General features: G+C 39.5%; 1 protein-coding gene across 1 annotated transcript in view; it reads left to right on the forward strand.

The window, feature by feature from the left end:
• The window catches only part of LOC102438452 (solute carrier organic anion transporter family member 6A1), a 106,672-nt gene that overhangs the window by 79,607 nt on the left and 4,537 nt on the right, over positions 1–22,528 (forward strand). Inside the window, exon 13 of the mRNA XM_023756524.1 lies at positions 253–350. Within this exon, the coding sequence (XP_023612292.1) occupies positions 253–350 (98 nt within the window). The remainder of the gene's footprint in view (positions 1–252; positions 351–22,528) is intronic.

The raw sequence follows: 22,528 nt of genomic DNA on the forward strand, positions 1-22,528 counted from the left end.
AATAAATAAGTAAATAAAATAAAAAAATGTTATGTCACTGTAAAAAAAAAAAAAAGGTTGTGTAAACATTTTTAAAATCTCCTTTAAATAACTTGATATGTTTATGACATTAATTACATTTTACATATGGGAAATTGGTACCTTTAAAGATAAAATATACTGACCTTTTCTTTGGTGAGTGACAGTCTTTCTGTAAACATTTTTGCTTTAAATAAATTGACATATCTGATGGTTGTATTTTTTTTAATTTAGGTTTTTTTTGTAAACTATCCACCATCTTCTTCACTTCTATTGCATTTGCCCTACGCAAATATATACTAAAGGAAAACAGTGTTATCCTCACTACAACTGCAAATAATCCAGAAGAAAAACCAAAAGAAAAAAAGGGAAAAGAAAAGAAGAAGAAAGAAAAAAAGAAAAAAGGAAAAAAGAAAAAAGAAAAAAAGAAAAAAGAAAAGAAAGCTGATTTATAACTGGATCATCATTGTGTAAGAATTATGCATTGTCAGCCTATCAGTGGAATGTAATATTAATATTTATGTATGTTATATATTTATTATATTTATTTATGTTATGTTTATTATATTAATATTTATTTAATATTAATACATTTAAATTTTAAAATAATTATAATATAATTATGTTTAATAAATGACTGATTTCTATGATCCTGTTATATTTTTAGTACAAATATAAAATATAGTCTGTGTTTTCAATTTTTAAAATATATTCTGATACACAATTAATATTTTCTTTCTTTTTTTAAAAAATATATTTTATTGATTTTTTACAGAGAGGAAGGGAGAGAGATAGAAAGTTAGAAACATCAATGAGAGAGAAACATCGATCAGCTGCCTCCTGCACATCTCCCACTGGGGATGTGCCCGCAAGCAAGGTACATGCCCTTGACCGGAATCGAACCTGGGACCTTTCAGTCCGCAGGCCAACGCTCTATCCACTGAGCCAAACTGGTTTCGGCCACAATTAATATTTTCAATAGAATGATAATACTTTGAAGAAAAGGATGAAGTAGAAGTGGGAAATTACTCAAGTTAATTCTGAGCATTTAATAATACTTGTACTATATTAACTTTCTGGAACTTGAAACATAAAAATGACTTTTAAAACACTATACAATCAATTAACTCGTTAATTCAAGTTACATATTAGTTATTGGCCTTTGGTTATATTGGATTACTTAGGTTTTATATGCTTTCTTTTTGTTGCTTTTTATTTGCATTGTGGATGTTTATTTCTCAATAAGTTTTCAAAATAAAATTAAATTTGTCAGTCCAATTCATATAATAAAAATTTAAATTGAAGTTATAATTATTCTAAAAAAATATTTTAAACTTTTAAAAATTAACATTTTACTTAACTTTTATTTGATCATGGAAAGGTTTTCTTAGAAAATTTCTCTGGTCAATTGGCCAGTTTACAATACATATTTTTCATGGTCCTGAAAATTCAGTTTGATCCATAATACCTCTCTATTTTTACCTTCACTTGAATTGTGTTGATAAAAACTACCTGATACCTGACTTGATATCCATTTTTGTGCTTTTGTATTTCATTTTGTGATTAATAATTATTTCATGTGAAGAAACATTCAAATTTGTATGTAGAAAGCATGTCAACCATTTTTGCAATTTTTCTTAAGCTTAAATGTGTCAATAAAATGTTTTTGTTATAATTACTTCATGTATCTTTGAACATCCATGCAAATTATTTAGCAATTTTCCAAATATTGGAATGAAAATCAGATTGTTATAAAACAAAAACTTCTTTACAATTGTTTTTATTCTCTTGGGAGAAAGAACTGATAACATTTCTCGTTTGTTATTCATATTAGTCAATGATTTAGTGTGTAAGAGTAGACATTGTTTTATTTGAGGTCATATATGGCAGAAAGAAATGTGAAGCAAGGAGTATTCATATCATACTATATATGTTTCTTCCTTAACTGTGACATGCATTTATAAAAATTGATAAATTAGTCTACGTGAAACTCTATTTAAATGCTTGGCTCTTCTCTATTTGAACCAGCAGGATTGCTGAACATCTGAGGATCAGAGCGTGAAAACAGGAGTTTTTCCTTCAAAGATTCTATAAAATGTGTTGCTGTACTTCACATTCATAAAGAAAAATCAGACATAATGTTTACCTAAGCAGTATTTATAGAAATCTTTCTTTTCAGAATAAAGTACTTTCTTGTGAAACGTTTCTAATATGTTTTTAATGTATATAGGATTTTAAATATTAGTTTGCAATATAGATACTTGTAAGAGAATTAAAGTTTAATTGTTTTGGGTTACTTATATCCTTTCTTAACATTCTACTGTCTAAAAGTAGTATTTTATAACTAGAGGACCGGTGCACAAAAATTTGTGCACTGGCGGGGGGGGGGGGGGAGGGGGGAGTGTCCCTCACTTGTGCCCTCTCACAGTCTGGGACCCCTCGGGAGATAATGACCTGCTGGCTTAGGCCTGCTCCCGGGTGGCAGAGGGCAGGCCCAATCCCTAGGTGCAGCCCCTGGTCGGGCTCAGGGTAGGGCCAATTGGGGGGTTGGGGCGCCGCCCCCTGTCACACTCAAGGCAGGGTCGATGGGGAGGTTGCGGCACCACCCCCTGTCACGCACAGAGCAGGGCCCATTAGGGGGTTTGGGGCTCCTTACCCTGTCATGCACAGAGCAGGCCGATCAGGGGGTTGGGGAGCTCCCCCCTGTCACGCACAGAGTAGAGCCGATAGGGGAGTTGGGGCACTGACCCCTGTCACACACAGAGCAGGGCGGATCAGGGGGTTGGGGCGCCGCCCCTGTCACCCACAGAGCAGGGCCAATCAGGGGGTTGGGGTGCCGCTGCTGTCACACTCAGGGCAGGGCCAATGGGGAGGTTGTGGCTCTACCCTGTCACACACAGAGCAGGGCCAATCAGGGGGTTGGGGAGCTCTACCCTGTCACACACAGAGCAGGGCCGATCAGGGGGTTGGGGAGCTTCCCCCTATCAGGCACAGAGCAGGGCCGATCAGGGAATTGGGGCGCCTTCCCCTGTCAGGAACAGAGCAGGGCAGATAGGGAGGTTGTGGCCCCGCCCCCTGTCACACACAGAGTCGCAGGGCAATCAGGGGGTTTGGGCGCTGCCCCCTGTCACGCTGCTCCAGGGGCCAGGAGGCCTCGCGGCTCCACTGATCCTGGGTTCGGGAGGCCTCGCGGCTCTGCTGATCCTGGTGCTGGGAGGCATATTACCCTTTTATTATATAGGATAGAGGCCTGGTGCACGGGTGGGGGCTGGCTGGTTTGCCCTGAAGGGTGTCCTGGATTAGGGTGGGGGTCCTGCTTGGGTGCCTGGCCAGTCTTGGTGAGGGGCTGAGGGCCGTTTTCAGGCTGGCAGGCGACTGAAGCTCCCAACCTCTCCTTTTTTTTTTTTTCTTTTTATTCTGGGATTTATTTACCTTCTATAGCTGTCACTGGAGCTGAGAGCCGGCTTTAGCTCTGAGGCCTGCTCCAGCTTGAGGCCTCAGCTGCTGAAAGCAGGGATCTGGGTTTGTTTGGGTTCTATAATTGTAACATTGTTTCGGTCCTGCTCGCTCCAGCTCTGAAGGCTGAAAGCAGGTTTCTGGAGTTTTGTTTAGCTTCTATATTTGCAACAATGTTTCTTAGAGAGCAAGCTCAGAGGCCGGCAAGGCAGGCGGGGAACCTTGGCTTCCTCCGTCACTGGAGCAAGCAAGCCTCCTGTTCACTTCAGCTGCCTGGCAGCCGGCCGCCATCTTGGTTGGCAGTTAATTTGCATATCGCCCTGATTAGCCAATGGGAAGGGTAGCGAAGTTATGGTTAAGTACCATGTTTCTCTTTTATTAGATAGGATTTATATAATTAGAAAATAAGGTAAAGCAATAACATTCAGATCCATTTTGAGGGTACTGGTAATGTGTATGTATGTATGTATAAATGTATCTCATCATAGAATTTATGAGAGTTTATTTGTACTCTTCAAATAGCATTGTTTAAAAAAAAAAAACAAGCCAGCAAAGGTATAATCAAAATTATAATAATTTGAGGAGTAGCATTAAGACTTTAAATTTGAATATAATGTTCTGCTACAATAGAGCATACAACAGTTCATATGTCAGAAACTAGTTCATAGAGGATTAGTAAATAGAGAAATTATGTAAATATAACTCAGACATTCCATTCATTAATACCAATTTAGTGGCTTTTGAAACAATCAGGGGAAGTTTTCTCACTATTAAAGAGAACTTAGCAATAAATTATGTCTTAAGAAAAAAACAGCTAAAAATTCTACAGAAGGAAGTTTTCTCACTATTAAAGAGAACTTAGCAATAAATTATGTCTTAAGAAAAAAACAGCTAAAAATTCTACAGAAGAAATATCACCATTGAGAATTCATGCCCTCAGGGAGCTGCATGTCAAAGGAGGAAGGTGAGCTCCAGCATTTAAAATCACCATTGAGAATTCATGCCCTCAGGGAGCTGCATGTCAAAGGAGGAAGGTGAGCTCCAGCATTTAAAACTACAATTGATTAACTATGGTAGTCAATTTAAACCTACAATTGATTGACTATGCTGGGTGAAAATACTAGTGGGAATTTAGCTATACTAAGATTGATTAAGACTGATTGTTTTTGTTAGGACAGGTTACAAAGTTGCATAGGCTTCTGAGTGGTTTACTTCTGCAATATTTTCTTCCTAAACCTAGTTATTTTTGGTGCTTGAGTTTACCTAAAAGGGACACTTTAAAGGAATTTGTATATAATATTATAGCAGAAATGCATATATTTTAGAATTGATGAGAGTTTATTTGTACTCTTCAATTAGTATTTTCTCCAAAGTTGTGGGATAATTTATATGAAAATCTAGTTCCTCAAACTTTTCCTTTTCTGGATTCTTTTTTTATATTGGATTGAATGTTTTCTGCTTTAAATGAAGCATGTAATCTTTCTCATGTAGAATAGAAAAAGTATCAAGTTTTGATTTACTAATGGCATATATCTCCTTTTGCACTATCTACTCTAATTTTTCTTGTTTTATTAAGATATAATTGACATACAGCACTATGTAAGTTTAAGGTGTACAGCATAATGACTTAACTTACATATGTTGTGAAATGATTACTACAATAAATTTAGTTAGAAGCCATCATTTCATATAGATAAAAAAGAAAAAGAAGAAAATCTATGTGTATTACCTTGTGATGAGAATCCTTAGGATCGCCTCTCTTAACTTTCAGTTACATCATACAGCAGTGTTAATTATAGTCATCATGTTGTACATTACATCACCAGTCCTTATCCTATATAATAAAATGCTAATATGCAAATAGACCTAACAGCAGAACAACCGGTCGCTATGATGCACACTGACTACTAGGGGGCAAACACTCAATGCAGGAGCTGTGCCTTGATGGTCAGTGTGCTCCCACAGGGGGAGTGCCTCTCAGCCAGAAGCCAGGCTCACAACTGGCGAACACAGCGGTGGTGGCGGGAGCTTCTCCCATCTCTGTGGCAGCGCTAAGGATGTCCAACTGATGGGGAGCGGGCCTAAGCTATCAGTCAGACATCCCCCGAGGGCTCTCAGACTGCTAGAGGGTGCAGGCCAGGCTGAGGGACCCCCCCCCCCCCGCGAGTGCATGAATTTCATGCACCGTGCCTCTAGTTTATTTTATATCAGAAGTTTGTATATTTGAACACCTTCATCCAATTTGTCCACCCTCCAACCCATGCCTCTGATAACCACAAATCTGATCTCTTTTTCTATTAGTTTGGGTTTAATGTTTGTTTTGTTTTATTCCACATATAAGTGAGATCATACAGTATTTATCTTTATCTGTCTGCTTATTTCACTAAGCATAATGCCCTCAAGGTGTCCTAATTGTTTGTTTGTCCATCTGTATATTGAGGCCAGGTGATAAATGGGATGATGACATTTAAGCGAACTTAACATGGATGGAGTGCAAGGAACTCTGAACTGTGCATGGGGTAAACTTTACCATTTGTGTCTCTGCACTACTCATAGTTTATCAGTGTTCACTGTTCTAGTTCATGCCCAGAGCATCCTACCACAGACTCCTCTGACTTCCCATCTTAGAGATTTCTTTCAGCCTATGAGTCAGGGAAGGCCATAAGTTTCAAAGAAGTAATGCCTCCAGGAGTTGCCCTCAAGCTTAAGGGAGTTGGGGAATAAATGTGAAATATTTCTTGCCCCTCAGGCAAGACCATGTTTCACCTGGTCTCCCAGAGGAGTGATAATCTGTGCGTTGGTGCACCATCTATTGGCCTCTTTGCATCATTCCCTGTCATGTTTTTCATTCCTCCTCTGGTGTGGTGCCTTTTCTTCCCAAATAAACCACTTGCTCTCCTTGTCTTGGGTTGTGCTTCTAGGGGAATGCAGCCTCAGAGAAGTATGATAATGTCTTGTTTTTTTAGTGTTCATCTGTTTCTTCAACCTCCTGTAATTTCTGCTTTACAAAAGCAGTTATGTGTTTCTGGTACTATAAATGTTAATAACTCTATAGTCCTTTGAATGCTTTTTGTTCTGAAATTTTCCTTGTCAAATATTAAAATGTTGTAACCCCTTCTTCTCTTTTTAGTTGTATTTTCTTGTATATCTAAGCTTACTATTTTATTTTGACGTTTTCTTAGTCTCTTTATTTTATTTTTTACAATATATAAAATAAATCTATTACCAGATTGTAGATACAAAATAATTATCCATTTACATGCAATAAACATTAATATTTCAGAAAAACAATTTTAAATATATTACATGCAATAAACATTAATATTTCAAGAAAAAAAAAGATTTCAAACATATTACCACCAAGACTGTACTCACATAGTATAATATCACAAAAATAGTAGGAAATACTAACAATCTGCAAATAACAGGATTACTTCTATTATATTCTAAAACTGTGGTCAGCAAACCACGGCTTCGTGAGCCACATGCAGCTCTTTGGCCCCTTGAGTGCGGCTCTTCCACAAAATACCACGTGCGGGCGCGCATATACAGTGTGATTGAAACTTCATGGCCCATGCGCAGAAGTCGGTATTTTGTGGAAGAGCCACACTCAAGGGGCCAAAGTGCCGCATGTGCCTCGAGAGCCGTGGTTTGCCGAGCTGCAGTTTGCCGACCACTGTTCTAAAACATTCTTTTCCTCTGGCTCTATTTTTGTTCATCAGTTTATGTTATTCATTATATTCCACAAATGAGTGAGATCATGTGATATTTATCTTTCTCTGACTGGATTATTTTGCTTAGCATAATGCTCTCTATCCATGCTGTTGCAAATGGTAAGAGTTTCTTCTTTTTTATAGCAGTGTAGTATTCCATGTGTAGATCTACACTGTTCTTTAATCCACTCATCTGCTGATAGGTACTTAGGTTGTTTCCAAATCTTAGCTATTGTAAATTGTGCTGCTATGAACATAGGGGTGCATATATCCTTTCTGATTGGTGTTTCTGATTCCCTGGGATATATTCCTAGAAGTGGGATTACTGGGTCAAATGGGAGTTCCATTTTTAATTTTTTGAGGAATCTCCATACTGTTTTCCACAGTGGTTGCACCAGTCTGCATTCCCACCAGCAATGCATGAAGGTTCCTTTTTCTGCACATCCTCGCCAGCATTTGTCCTGAATCATTTTTTATAAAAATCCGTTTCTTAAATAAAGCATAGTATTGGTTTGTGTTTTGTTCATCAATCTGCCTGCACATGCAATGAGAAATATTTTATATCTCCTCCATTGTAAAATGATTTTAGAAGTACAGTATAAGAGGCCAGAAGGAATTGTGAACCAAGAAAAATGTGGCTCAATCTGAGCAAACTTGACTGATTGAAAAGGTATACATAATGATATTGATACAAGTGCAAGACAACTTTTTCTATCACATAATATTCTTTGCTTTAAATTCTCTCTTGTCTCACAATATCTTATAATAATATAGCTTTACTAGTATTTTTATTTGCCTGGGATAACTTATCACATATTTTAATTTTAAATTTTCCTGTGTCTTTATATTTTAATTACATGTTTCCATCCAATGCGATAACATCTGTATTTTAAATGGCAATATTAAGGCAGATACCGTAACATAATTATTGATATAGTTTTTAATAATGTCTACTATCTTGCTTTTGCTTTTTATTTTTCCTGAATTTCTATCCTTTTTTTTTAATTTTAAGTAAAATGTTGGCTTATCAGTGATTCTCAACATGTGAGTCGCGACTCCTTTGGCAGTCGAACGACCCTGTCACAGGGTCGCCTAAGACCATCCTGCATATCAGATATTTATATTACGATTCATAACAGTAGCAACATTACAGTTATGAAGTAGCAACAAAAATAATTTTATGGTTGGGTCACAACATGAGGAACTGTATTTAAAGGGCCAGAAGGTTGAGAACCACTGGCTTAGGTTTTACCAGCATTGTGTATAGTGTATAGAGTCTAGACACATTGGTGCTCATGCCCAAAACTCTATATAGGGTAACCCCCAATTGCTTGCAAACATTTGCCCCTTGGCTACCCTTGGGGCCTAAGGGTGTGGTATGACCTTCAGATGGTAGATATAGGGAAAAGGGAAGAGGCCAGGTGGATTGAGGAAGTAGGCTTAGGGCTACTGAATCAAGAAACTTTCAAGTTCTGGGAAGTCCTGGTATATTCCCTTGGCCTCATGGACTCCTCACCTAGTGGGAAGGGGAGAAGCTGGAATATAGCTAGAGTGAGTGAGGACTCATAAAGCAGAGACCCTCAAGACAAGGATACTTGCTGCCTTGGTTTAGGGCAATACTGAATATATTAATAGACATAAATATTAAAACTTCTAAAATTCAGGCAGCAAAACACAACCCCCTAATCTATAATAATAAAATTGTAATATGCTAATTAGACTGGACAGCTGAACAACCTTCTGGACGTCCTTCTGGATGATCTGGATGAAGCCACGGCTGGGAGGGCTGAGCCCCTTGCACAAATTTTGTGCATCGGGCCTCTAGTATTAAATAATAAAAATAGAAAAAGCATCTTCATGGGTTTGAATTTTTAGATAATTTTAAACATTTTTTATTGTAGTAAAGTATATACAACATAAAGTTTATCATTTTCACTGTTTTTAAGTGTTCACTGGTATTAAATACATTCACATTGTGCAGTCGTCACCAGCATCCATCTCTGTAACTGTTTTCATCTTTAAACTGGAACTCTATACTTATCCTATATAATAAAAGGCTAATATGCAAATCAACCGAACAGCGGAACGACTGGTTGCTATGATGAGCACTGACCACCAAGGGGCAGATGCTTAATGCAGGAGTTGCCCCTGGTGGTCAGTGCACTCCCACAGAGGGAGCGCTGCTCAGCCAGAAGCCATGAGCCAGGCTCATGGCTGGCGAGCACAGCGGTGGTGGCAGGAGTCCCTCTTGCCTCTGCAGCAGTGCTAAGGATGTTCGACTGCCATCTTCAAACATCCCCCAAGGGCTCCTGGTCTGCAAGAGGGCACAAGCCAGGCTGAGGGACACCCCCCCCGCCCCCGAGTGCATGAATTTCATGCACCGGGCCTCTAATAGAAAAATAATGGGCATTTTATAGAGGAGGAAACACAACTGCCCAATAATCATATGAAAAGATGTTTGACCTAATTAAGTAAGCATGAAAATACAAATTGAGAAAGACACCATTTAGCTCTCATTAGAATTGCAAAAATTAAAAAGGCATGACAATATTTCCTGTAAAGGATTTGGCCAAACAGGGGCTCTCTTAGACTGCTGGCAAAAGTGGAAAGTGGTACAAGCATTATGGATAGGCATTTAGTTTTATCTTCTAAATTGAAAGTATATACGCTGTAGCTCAGAGATTTCATTCCTAGGAATATATATCTTAGAGAATTCTTACATATGTCCAAAAAGAGAAATGTTTGACATGTTTATAGAAGGCTTGGTTTGTATTAGGAAATAAAGGAAACAATATAAATATTAATAAGATAATGTACACATACAATGTGTTATATTTTTGTAATGGAAACCATACTCTATGAAAGGGAATAAAATTGATGTATAGATATCAAAATAAATAAATCTTACAAAACATTTTTGAACAAAAAGTGCCAAATTGCAGGTTAAATATAGAAATGTTTATAACATACTATTTTGTTATTTATGAATATATACATCTGTAACATAAAGAAGTTTAAGGGAATAAAACATTAGTTGTAGCAGCAAAGCTAACATGCTGCATAGCATACATTCATTGGAGGAGAAAAACTATCTTCCCAAGTTTGAAAAGAATAATAAAAATACTCACTGCCTTCCGTCTGATAGGACGACTTTTGATTCCATGCCTATCCTGAAACAATAACAGTTGCAAAGTAAATAATAACAGATTGACTCAAATTTGAGCTCCTAAATTAATTAATACCAAGGGGAATATAATTGTTATAATTGGATGGTTTAATTAGGTCCTGGCCTTGGAGCTGAAGATGCAATCAGCTACCCTATGTCCCATGGGCAGTTTGGGAGAGGCATATATCATGCACAAAATTCTTTTAAGAAGAAATTTATAGGAGTTAAGTGATAGAATGACCAGGACTACAGTTGTACAGTGAGATTGATGGTAGAATATGAATGTTGAGGGATGAGGGGTGAGATAAGGAGGGGCGTCATGGAGGATAGGGAGAGAGAGAGGGAGAAAGAGAATGGGAGAAAAATTAAACTTGGCACCCTTGGAGCTGGCTTATATGTTTTGATACAGAGTGCTATCATTTATTAATACACTAGTGGCTTGGTGCACAAATTTGTGCACTAGTGGGGTCCCTTAGCCTGGCCTGTGGGATCAGGCTGAAACCAGCTCTCCAACATCCCCTGAGGGGTCCCGGATTGTGAGAGGGTGGAGGCCAGGCTGAGGGACCCCACTGGTGCATGATCAGGGCTGGGGAGGGACACGAGAGGTTGGCCAGCTGGGGAGGGACTGCAGGAGGGCTCCAAGGCATATCTGGCCTGTCTTACTCAGTCCTGATCAGCCGGACCCCAGCAGCAAGCTAACCTACCAGTCAGAGCATCTGCCCCCTGGTGGTCAGTGCACATCATACCAAGCAGTTGAGTGGTCTTAGCAAATCATTAGCATATTATGCTTTGATTGGTTGAACAGATGACTGGACACTTAGCATATTAGGCTTTTATTATATAGGATAGGTAGAATAGAAGATTTAGAAGATAAGAATTCAGTTGTGGGCATATTAATTTTGAGGTATCCATGAGGTAGCCAAATGGCTTTTGGCATTGAAAATATAGATATGAAGCTCAATTGGATTCATAATTGGGGATCATCAGTATAAAAATAATTATTTATCTTTATTGGATAAAGATAAATTTGCCCAAGAAGAGAAAGCCTACTATAAACTGAGGAATTTTGAAGAACATAACATATAAGAAATAGCTAGAGGAAGAGACTAAGAAGAAGAAAGAAGAAATCAATATAATAAAAGGTAAGGTAAGAGAGACTATGAAGATGATGGGAGTAGTCAAAATTGTCACATGTTGCTGAGAGGTCAAGGGAGTAGGCAGTGAAAATGTCTACTGGATTTAGCCACAAAGAATTTGTTGGAAACTAGGAGGAGAGAAATTTCTGAGGAATTATAGGAGCAGAAGCTAAATGCTAATAGATTAAGGAATATGTTGGATATGAGCAATTGGACACATCAAATGTAAACAACTTCTGTATATGTAGCTGTGAACAGAAGACATAGCCAGAAGTTGGCTGAAGTCCTGAGGTTTGTTGAGGGTGGCAGATGTGGTGGTTATTTTTTTTTAATCTTTAAATTCTTTATTAGTTAAGGAATTACAAATGTGTCCTCCCCCCCCCCCCCCCCCCCGCCATGGTGGTTATTGCTATGAGTGTTATGATGGTGGCTGAAGCATGTTCAAAGGCTGGTGAGAAGGAGCAAGTAGGAAGAGACTGTGGTCAAAGAGCAAGAAAATGATTAATGGGCTAGATTACTCAAGGAGGGAGAGGGATATGATGGATCCCAAATCATAGGAAGAGAAGTTAACCGAGTAAAGGGAAGGACTTCTTCCTTGGCAACAGAGGGCACAAAGGAAAGGATGGATGCGACTGCAAGTGATATTATAGATGTGGTGGCTGGATGTGTAAAAGGTTAGTTTGGCACCAGTGGTCTTTTAACCTAACAGATCTCAGAGGCCACTATGAAGAAATAAACAACTTAGGGACCACTGAAAAGAAATGAGCTATCATGCCATGAAAAGACATGGAAGAAACTTAAATGCATATTACTGAAAGAAGATAATCTGGAAAGACTACATACCATTTTGGAAAAGGCAAAACTATGGAAACAGTAAAAAGATAATAGTTGTCAGATGTTAAGTGAGGAAGGGAGGCAAAAGCAGAGAACAGATCATTCTTAGGGCAATGAAACTACTCTGTATACTATGATGGTAGATATATGTCATTACGAGTTTGTCCAAGACTGTGAAATGTACAACATTAAGAGTGAAACCTAAAGCAAGTGATAATAATTTGTCAATGTAGTTTCTTCAATGGTACCAAATGTACCACTCTGGGGGGAGGTGTTGATAAATGAAAAGGCTATGCATGTGTAGGACTAGGAAGAGGGTTTACCTGGGAAGTTTCTGTATCACTTTTGCTGTGAATCTAAAACACAAAATCTATTATTAAAAAATGATTGTCCCATCAGACCTTTTATCATATAACTAGAGGCCTGGTGCACGGATTAGTGAGCAGGTAGGGTCCCTCAGCCTGGCCCGCGCCCTCTTACAATCCAGGACCCCTTGGGGGATGTTGGACTGCTGGGGATCGGGCTGAAACCAGCAGTCTGACAACCCCGAGGGATGTAGCAGTGCTGAAGCGGCAGGTGGCTGGGGAGGTGGCCCCACCATTCCTGCTCATCCCGTTCCCACTGCACCTGCTGCCACCACCTGCAGCTGTCACCTGCCTGCTGCTGCCACCACTCAGTAGCACTGCCATGGAGGCGAAAGAGGCTCCCGCCACCACAGCTGCGCTCACCAGCCATGAGCCCGGCTTCTGGCTGAGCAGCGCTCCTGCTGTGGGGAGCGCACTGACCACCAGGGGGCAGTTCCGGTTGACCGGTCCTAAAAGTCGCATAGGCTTTTATATATATATATACTAGAGGCCCGGTGCACAAAAATCCCTAGGTGCAGCCCCTGGTCAGGCTCAGAGCAGGGCCAATTGGGGAGTTGGGGCGCCGCCCCCTGTCATGCACAGAGCAGGGTGGATCGGGAGGTTGCGATGCCACCCTCAGTCACGCTCAGGGTAGGGCCAATTGGGGCGTTGGGGCACCGCCCCCTGTCACACTCAAGAGCAGACCTAAGCTACAGTCGGACATCCTTAGCACTGCTGAGGAGGCAGGAGAGGCACCCACCACCACCGCTGTGCTGGCAGCCATCAGCCTGGCTTGTGGCTAAGCAGAGCTCCCCCATGTTGGAGCACACTGATCACCAGAGGGCAGCTCCTGAATTGAGTGTCTGCCCCCTGGTGGTCAGTGTGTGTCATAGTGACCAGTCATTCCCAGTCTTTCTGCTGTTAGGGTCAGTTTGCATATTACCCTTTTACTATATAGGATAGAGGCCTGGTGCACGGGTGGGGGCCGGCTGGTTTGCCCTGAAGGGTGTCCTGGATCAGGGTGGGGGTCCCGCTTGGGTGCCTGGCCAGCCTGGATGAGGGGCTGAGGGCTGTTTTCAGGCTGCCCGCACCCCCTTCAGGGTGGGGGTCCCCACTGGGGTGCCTGGCCAGCCTGGATGAGGGGATGAGGGCTGTTTTCAGGTGGGCCAAGCCTGCAATTGAAGCTCCCAGTCTCTCCTTTTTTTCTTTTTTATTCTGGGATTTATTTACCTTCTGTAATTGAAACTTTGTTGCAGCTCCAGCTCTGAGGCCGGCTGGCTGAAAGCAGGTTTCTGGGGTTTGTTTAGCTTCTATAATTGCAACATTGTTGCTTAGACTGGAGCTCAGAGCCCAGCTGCGGCAGGCGGGGAACCTTGGCTTCCTCCATCACTGGAGCAAGCAAGCCTCATGTTCGCTTCAGCTGCCTGGCTGTCGGCCGCCATCTTTGTTGGCAGTTAATTTGCATATCGCCCTGATTAACCAATGGGAAGCGTAGTGGAGGTATGGTTATTATTAGATAGGAGATTGCTCATTTTTCTTTTCTTCCATATGTAACTCTTATAGCATTGATCTACACCTTTCTGCTTATTTCATGCTAGGTATAGCTAGTTATGCTTTATTGGATATGGTTTTGTCATTCTAAAATGTCATAGTTCTTGAATGAAGAGATTCTATTTTATCCCTCTGAATATTATTTCTTCCAAGTTCATATATATTTTGATCTCTGTGTGGTTGTAAATAAAATATAATGATAAGTATATTCTGCAAAATAATGTTCAGTATTTATTTTTCCTCCCACTTTCCATCCAAATATCTACAATTTTTCTCTGATTCAGCAATGCTAACATTATTATTCTATATTTTGATTAATGTACTTCTTAATACCTTTTTATTCTAAAAGCATTGGAAGCAAGAGGGTGCATTTTTTTTAAAGGAGAAATAAATTATAGGACTTTCTAGGAAAACAGGATTTACTTGTTCCAAAAACTGGTACTGAAATGGGTATGCAATGTATTACTGAATTCAGTTTTCTTCTTCCTTGTTTCTAACACTAAAAGGAAAACATATTGTATTTTGTTTCCATGAACTGATAAAAGGAAACTTGTCAGTTCTTATACTTTAAAAATTTTTTAAATATTTACCTTTATTATTGCAAGTATTACAGATGCCCCTCCCCTCTTTCTCCACCCCCCCCCCCATTGATGCTCATTCCCCCCTCCCCAGGCCTTTACTACACTATTGTCTGAGGCCATAGATTATCCATATATGCATATAAATTATTTGGTTAATCTCTTCCCACCCCCCTGCCCTGCCTTCTCTCTGAGATTCCTCAGTCTTTCATTGTCTAACATAGTATGCATTACCTTTAATATCAGAGGGGGCCAAAGCTGCACAAATGCTTTTTATATCCTACTTGGTAAGCAGAATGATGGCCCCTCAAAAAATGTCCACCTCCTAAACTCTGGAGCCTGTGAGTATGTTGTTATGTCGCAAAGGAGAATTCAGTTTGCAGATGGAATTAATATTCTAATCAGCTGATCTTAAAATAGAGAGGTTAGCCTGGCCAGCATGGCTCAGTGGTTGAGCATCGGACTATGAACCAGGAGGTCACAGTTTGATTCCCAGTCAGGGCTCATGCCCAGGTTGTGGGCTCGATCCCCAGTGTGTGGCATACAGGAGGCAGCCGATCAGTGATTCTCTCTCATCATTGATGTTTCTATCTCTTTCTCCCTCTCCCTTCCTCTCTGAAATCACTAAAAAAAATATTTAAAAAAATAGAGAGTTTATTCAAATTAAACGTAATCACAAAGATCTTGAAATGTGGAATACGGAAGCAGAAGAGTTAACTGTCAGAATGATGTGATGTGAGAAAGATTCAACTGCCTGTTTCTTGCTTTGAAGCTGGAAGGAAGAGGGCAACAAGCCAAGGAATGCCAAATGCTGACACTTTGATTTTAATTTTGGATTTCTGAAATTTACAACTATAAGGTAATATATTTGTGTTATTTTAAGTTACTAGTATGTGGTAATTTGGTATAGCAGCAATAAGAAACTAATACATCTATCATATTAGTCCTCAGAAACTTGTAGGAATGGCATTGTCACAGAAATAATATTCATCAAATATTCCCTCTCCTCACATTTTCCAGTCCCTTTGATGTTAGATGTTACTCATTCTGGTCACTGAAATGTGAGCAGAAGTGAAATGGGTCACTTTCAGATCAAGATTCTTTTCTTCTGCTGTGCCTATACAGTTCAAATGGTACAACAACAAGGCGGTAACTCCTCAGTCAACCTAGTCCCCTGAGTGACTATGTATAGCATAGCAAACACACTCAAATCCTCATTAAACATTGATCTAGAAATAAAATTTTTTATTACATTCAGCCACCATAATTCGAGTGGTAATTTGTTATTGCAATGGGACATAGTTTATCATAAAAAAATAAGGATACCAAATAATAGCTTAGTAAAAATATTTCTATCACAAACTAAGTTTCTCTAATTTCTAGAGTTCTTGGCTTGAAGATAGAGTTTATGGAATTTAGATTTTATGGCTAACATTATGCTTTTAGTCTGTTACATCCCATCTACAGTTTTAGCACATAATATTTACAATTCTAAATTGTGCTCTGTGACTAGTGCCTGAAATGAAAACTGTATCTTGTACAGTCATATACCTTTATGAACAATGGTCAGTAGCAGATATAGTTAAACCAGTCAAGAAAGAGGTTCTCTTATTTTTCCTTAGAGTAACCTCACCTCCTCATGAAAGTGCCTGGGGCAGAGTCTACAGGAATGGCTGGCAAGAAGCCAATATTTTCTCAAAGAGCTTCAAGCCTCTTCTATGCCTGAACAAATACTTATTTGGTAGCTGCCTGCCAAATAACGAAATTTATGATTTTATCTTGGCCTAGTGGTTTTTAATGGCAAGTTGTTGCCATTTGACCCAATTATAGAACCTAAGTGTAAATCTGTTATATAAATGAACCAAAGTTGGTCCCTAAGTTGTTTATTTCTTCACAGTGGCCTCTGAGATCTGTTAGCTCAAAAGACCACTGGTGCCTAACTAAAATTTTTACACATCCAATTTTTTTCAACATAGCCCAAATAAACAGGTGTTTAGCCATTTTGCATATCATTGGAAACTGTTTTGCATATCATAGGAAACTGTGCCCAACATCGCTAACTATAGATAAAATAAACTCTGTAGCTATCAAAGATCCCAAACTGCTGCTGACCTTTTAGAGCTCCCTGACCCAGATTCTCTGCTCATCTGCTGCATGACATCACCTGGACATGTAAGCCCCCTCTGTCTCCTTTCCACCAGAGTTCCCTGGCCCTCCTCCCCTTCTTCCTTTTGCTATAGCTTCTCATGGCATTGAGCTGTGAGGGATTTCCCCCACATGCAAACTTGTCAAAGAGTTGCCTAAATAAATCTCATCTGTGCTACCGCTATCTCATGGTCATGGTCATATCTTTTTCTTTGATCAGCCCTGAAATTCCATGAATATACTACAGAATCTTATAGAATGTCTGATTTTATCTATCATTGCTGGGCCCACTAAATGTTAATTGCCAAAAGTACTTCCAATATCTGAGAGAACTCAACTAAGAAGGATTAGTTAATATTACCCATTTGGATGGTGGCGGAAAACACCCCCAAATCCCAGGGTTTTACTTTAATATAGTTATATACTAAGAGATACTTTTTTCCCCTTAAATTTATTTGGCAATAGGTTCAGATGTTTTGTAAACCTTTACTCTGGTTTAGAACAATTTCATTAAGAAATATAACCACACCTGGCCAGCTTGGTTCGGTGATTGAGCTTTGACCTATGAACCAGAAGGTCGAGGTGTAATTCCGGGTGAGGGCACATTTCTGGGTTGGGGCTCGATCCCCAGTGGGGAGCATGCAGGAGGCAGCCAATCAATGATTCTCTCTCATCATTGATGTTTCTGTCTCTCCCTCTCCTTCTCCCTCTCCCTTCCTCTCTGAAAGCAATAAAAATATATTTAAAAAGAAAAAAATATATAATCACTATTTTCAGGGATCTTATGAGCACATTATAACTCAGTGATTAAAACCACAGACTTTGACTTTTTTTTACGGGATACATAAAAACACCGAAAATCTTAAAATTATTTACTAATTAAAGGTATATAAGAGGATAGCATTTAAAGTACACCACTGTGCCCTAACCAGTTTGGCTCAGTGGATAGAGTGTCGGCCTGCGGATTGAAAGGTTCCAGGTTTGATTCTGGTCAAGGGTATGTACCTTGGTTGCGGGCACATCCCTAGTAGGGAGTGTGCCGGAGGCAGCTGATCGATGTTTCTCTCTCATTGATTTTTCTGACTCTCTATCCCTCTCCCTTCCTCTCTGTAAAAAAACAATAAAATATATATGCATGCATATAAGCAAAACCAATGGACAAAAGACATGGGGGCGGGTGGTAGGGGAGGCCATGGGAAGGTCAAGGGGAAGAAAAAAAAAGAGACATATGTAATACTCTTTGAAATACTTTAAGCAATAAAACAAAATTTTTAAAAAATGCATTCAAAGTTTTAAAAAAATCAATAGAATATATTAAAAAAAAATAAAGTACACCACTGTGAAGAAATATACCTAGAATGAGTGAGAAGTATTCAAGGGTCTTTTTCTTTTTTTCCAATTTATCTTTATTGTTGAATAGACGTTGACTCTGAGAGACCAGTGTTTGAATGCATTTTGTCAATTATGTAACTTTGGACAGTTATCTCTAAGCTACTATTCTCATTGGAAAAATAGGAATAATAATTGTGTAGAAACATGGGTCTTCATTATTTTTTACTATGTAACAAACTAATCCAAAACTTAGTAGCTTACAACAACATATATGATCCAGTTTCTGTGGGTCCAGATTCTGGGTACAGTTTCCCTGGGTTCCATCGCTCAGGATCTCACAAGGGCTGGGATCAATGTGTCCTCTGTGGCTGCAGCCATCTCAAGGCTAACCTATAGAAGAATCTGCTTTTAGGCTCCGTCATATGATAGCTGCATGGCTGTTGGTAGGATTCATTTTCTCAAGGGATTTCTCAGTGGCTTTGACCAGAGGCCACTCTCAGCTCCTTGCCTGTGGGCCTTTCCATGTGGGCTCACGTCGTGGAACTGGCTTCATCAGTGTAGCAAGCAAGGAGACCCAGAGAGTAGATGTAAACAAGATGGAAGTCACAGTCTTCTATAGCCTAGTCTCAGTACTGATACCTCAACCCATTTTAAAAAACTAAACTACAGCTTTATTTAGAGTTCACCAGTTTTTCCACCGCTGTTCTTGTTCCAGGATGTGACAAGAGGTCACATTGCATTTAGTTGTCTTCTCTCCTTGATCTGCAATCATTCCTCTTTCCTTGTGTTTCATGATCTTAACATTTTTCAGAACGGTAGTTATTCTGTAGAATGCACCTCAGTTAGGTTTGCAGAAATAGTGCAAGGAAGTTCCATATACCCTTTATGTGAAGTGAAACCTATATGACAGTACTAGTTTTGAATTATTCTCTATGATCAAATCTATTCTCTTCAGAACATGTAAAATGGTATACAGTCAGCCCTCCATATCCCTAAGTTTTGCATCCACAGATTCAACCAAGCAGTGACTGAAAATATTCTGGAAAAAAAAGAAATCCAAAAGTTCCAAAAGGCAAAACTTGAATTTGTCACCCATACCAGGCATAACCTGCTTTAGCCTATCTGCAAATATAGGTTATATGCAAATACTTACCAATTTTAAATAAGGGACTGGAGCTTCTGTGAATTTTGGTATTCCAGAGGAGTCCTGGAACCAATCGCCTGGAGATATGGAGGGACCACTGTACTGGCCTTAGTTTTCTAGGATTCAAAAATCAACATTTCTAGACCTATTATATAAGAAACAGGAACCATAATAATTATGTCATTTCTCTTTATATATTCATATAATAAATGCAAAAATGTTTGGGGACTATTGAGATTCTCTTTAGTATTTAAGTTGGGGACAGCCACAGGTTGGCACCTATTGCCTGGTGGGAAATTATTTTCCAGCCTCTACTGTCTGGTGTCATTAAGTGTCCTGTGGGCAATTTTATTTTACTACTTATATTTCACTGTAAGATTTTTACCTTTACTCTTGACATTTTTGCCTTTACTCTTGACTTTTTTTTGGGAGGGGGTAGGGAACAAGAAAATATTGGTATAAGTTTCTGAAACATGGACATTCTAAAATAACTAGAGGCCCAGTGCATGAAATTTATGTACGTGGGAAAGGGGAGGTCCCTCAGCCCAGCCTGCACCCTCTCCAATCCGGGACCCCTCGGGGGATGTCCGACTTGCAATCCGGGACCACTGGCTCCTAACTGCTCACCTGCCTGCCTGCTTGATTGCCCCTAACCACTCTACCTGCCTGCCTGATCGCCCCTAACTGCCTCTGTTTACTGGCCTGATCACCCCTAACTGGTCCCCTGCCAGCCTGGCCGCCCCCTAACTGCCCCCTGGCTACCCCCTAACTGCCCCCCTGCTGGCCTGGTCGCCTCCTAACTGCTCCCCTGTTGGCCTGCCTGATTGCCCCTAACTGCCTCTGCCTGCCGGCCTGATTGCCCTCTAACTGGTCCCCTGCTGGCCTGGTCGCCCCCTAACTGCCCCCCTGCTGGCCTGGACGTTCAGAAGATGTCCAGTTGACCCAGTCTAATTAGCATATTACCCTTTTATTAGTATAGATGTGTAATTGAATCCAAAGCTTTGTCATCAACAATGATGTTTGAATATGACATATACATTATAGTAACTAATTAATGTTTATGCCTACAGTAGTTTCATGCTTACAGCATACCATACTTACTGTTTCAGTATACTGTTCTAGGCAGTCTCGAGTGGCATTCAGGCAATGTAACCTTTATGTTCAGGTCCATTATTTGAAAAAGTATTTGTTTGTGTACAACTGTATGTGCCTTACTATGTTATGACTCATTCCATTCCATGAATGACATCAAAACTAGATAGTATTTTCATTCTTGTTTTATTTCCCACCCATAACTGAATCTTTCTCTCCTTGCTAACAAGTACTTTTAATGCCTTAGACATTAAAAGAAAACAAGAGTGGGTGGGGGTAAACAGTACTCAGAAGCTTAAGAGATTTATTGTCTATTCAGTCAAGAATACTAAGAAAGGAAGATGGTCACAACAAACAAACATCTCACAAACAGTGAGTTCATGAATAGTTCCAGTTAGACTAGATCACAGTCCATTTACTGCCTGGCCAAGGTCTGGGGGAAAACAAGGTTGCTAGCTATAGGACTACATCAGGAGAAGGAATAAATATGGTCTAGTGGAAAGACAACAGAATTCTAATTATGAACCTGACACTAAATAGTTGTTTGATGAAAAAAATTTAAATAAATTTATATTCTTGTCAGCATTTTATGAAATTGATGGATTATTACAGAGTTTTAGCATCACTAAATTTCATATTTGCAATAGGCTTCAGTGATTGCCAACCCATATCTCTATAGTTTGAATGCCTCCCATAACATCATTAATAACTGACCAGCTTGCTCCTCCAGTGATAGCAAATTTATCTACCTACCCATTTCGTATGGCTCTATTCAATGGGTGTTAAACATTTTTGTCTCAGAACCAATCCCAACCCGTTTTTAGCAAACGGTCCCAGCTGGCGATTGAAGCAGGAAAGATGGACTTCATTCTCATTCAACTACCAAGCCTGCCTCACCCACAAACATATCTACTCTGCCCCCATCCTTATCTCTGCCTGGACATCCTGTGTTCCCTTCCGCCCTAGACTTCCGAACCCTACGCTCAGGTGACGTTCTCTTCATCCTCTCAGAAACCTCACAACATAGCTCTTTACACTCTCACTTTGCATTGGGTTTTACCTTTCAGCTTATAAATGTGTTCAGGTCTTCATCATCCCTTGCCTTGTGTCCTTGTCTACATTAGCTCTCATCCTATATTTTCCTTTTTCTTAAAACAGTTTAATGAGTTACAAGTCACATACCATACAGTTTCCAGTATATGGTCTCCAGTATAGTTGGAGTTGTGCAACATTCCCCCAAATCAACTATGTTTCTTTCTTGACGTAGCCAAATAGCGTACTAGAAGGCTGCAGGTGGTCTCCTGTCTCATCGACGTTAGCTCCTCAGTGCACCACATATTGGCTTCTGCTTATACCTCTACTCAAGCTTAGATCACCAATCGTACTCTAATTGAGAGGCAGGTATTAGAATTTCCATGCATTTATCTATTTTTCCTTACAGGTTTTGTTTTGTGCATTTTGACACCTTGTTTTTAGGTGCATAAGTCCTCTTGATGAATTTACCCCCTTACTATTAGGAAGTAACCGTCTTTATCTCACCTAATTTTTTTTTTACCTTAAAGTTTATTTGGACTGTTATTAATAACCATTCCAAGTTTCTTTTGATTAGTGTAAGCATAATATAACATTTTCAATTTTTTACTTTTAGGCTATTATAATTTAAAGTATGTTTGTTGTAGTCAGCATTTAATTGTTTCTTGCATTATATATGAGATCTGGTAATCTTTTCTTTTTAGTTGGAATGTTTACCATATTTACACTTGATGTCATTATTAATATAGTTAGGTTTAAATCATCATCTTATTTGTTTTCTTTTTGTCTTATCCATTTTTGTTCCCTTTGTCTTCTTTTTCTGCATTTTTTTGTCCTGATCCTTTAGGAGCATGCTTTCAAGGCTTTCGCAGTTAAAAAGTAGATGTAAGGCTTTTGTTTTGTTTTACCTATGTCTACTGCCTTGAACTCTTTTCATTAAAGCTATGACTTGTGTTTACAAGTAAATTATTTTGCTAATTAATAATA

The sequence above is a fragment of the Myotis lucifugus genome, unplaced genomic scaffold, assembly GCF_000147115.1.
Source record: "Myotis lucifugus unplaced genomic scaffold, Myoluc2.0 scaffold_0, whole genome shotgun sequence".
NCBI classification, from domain to species: Eukaryota; Metazoa; Chordata; class Mammalia; order Chiroptera; family Vespertilionidae; genus Myotis; species Myotis lucifugus.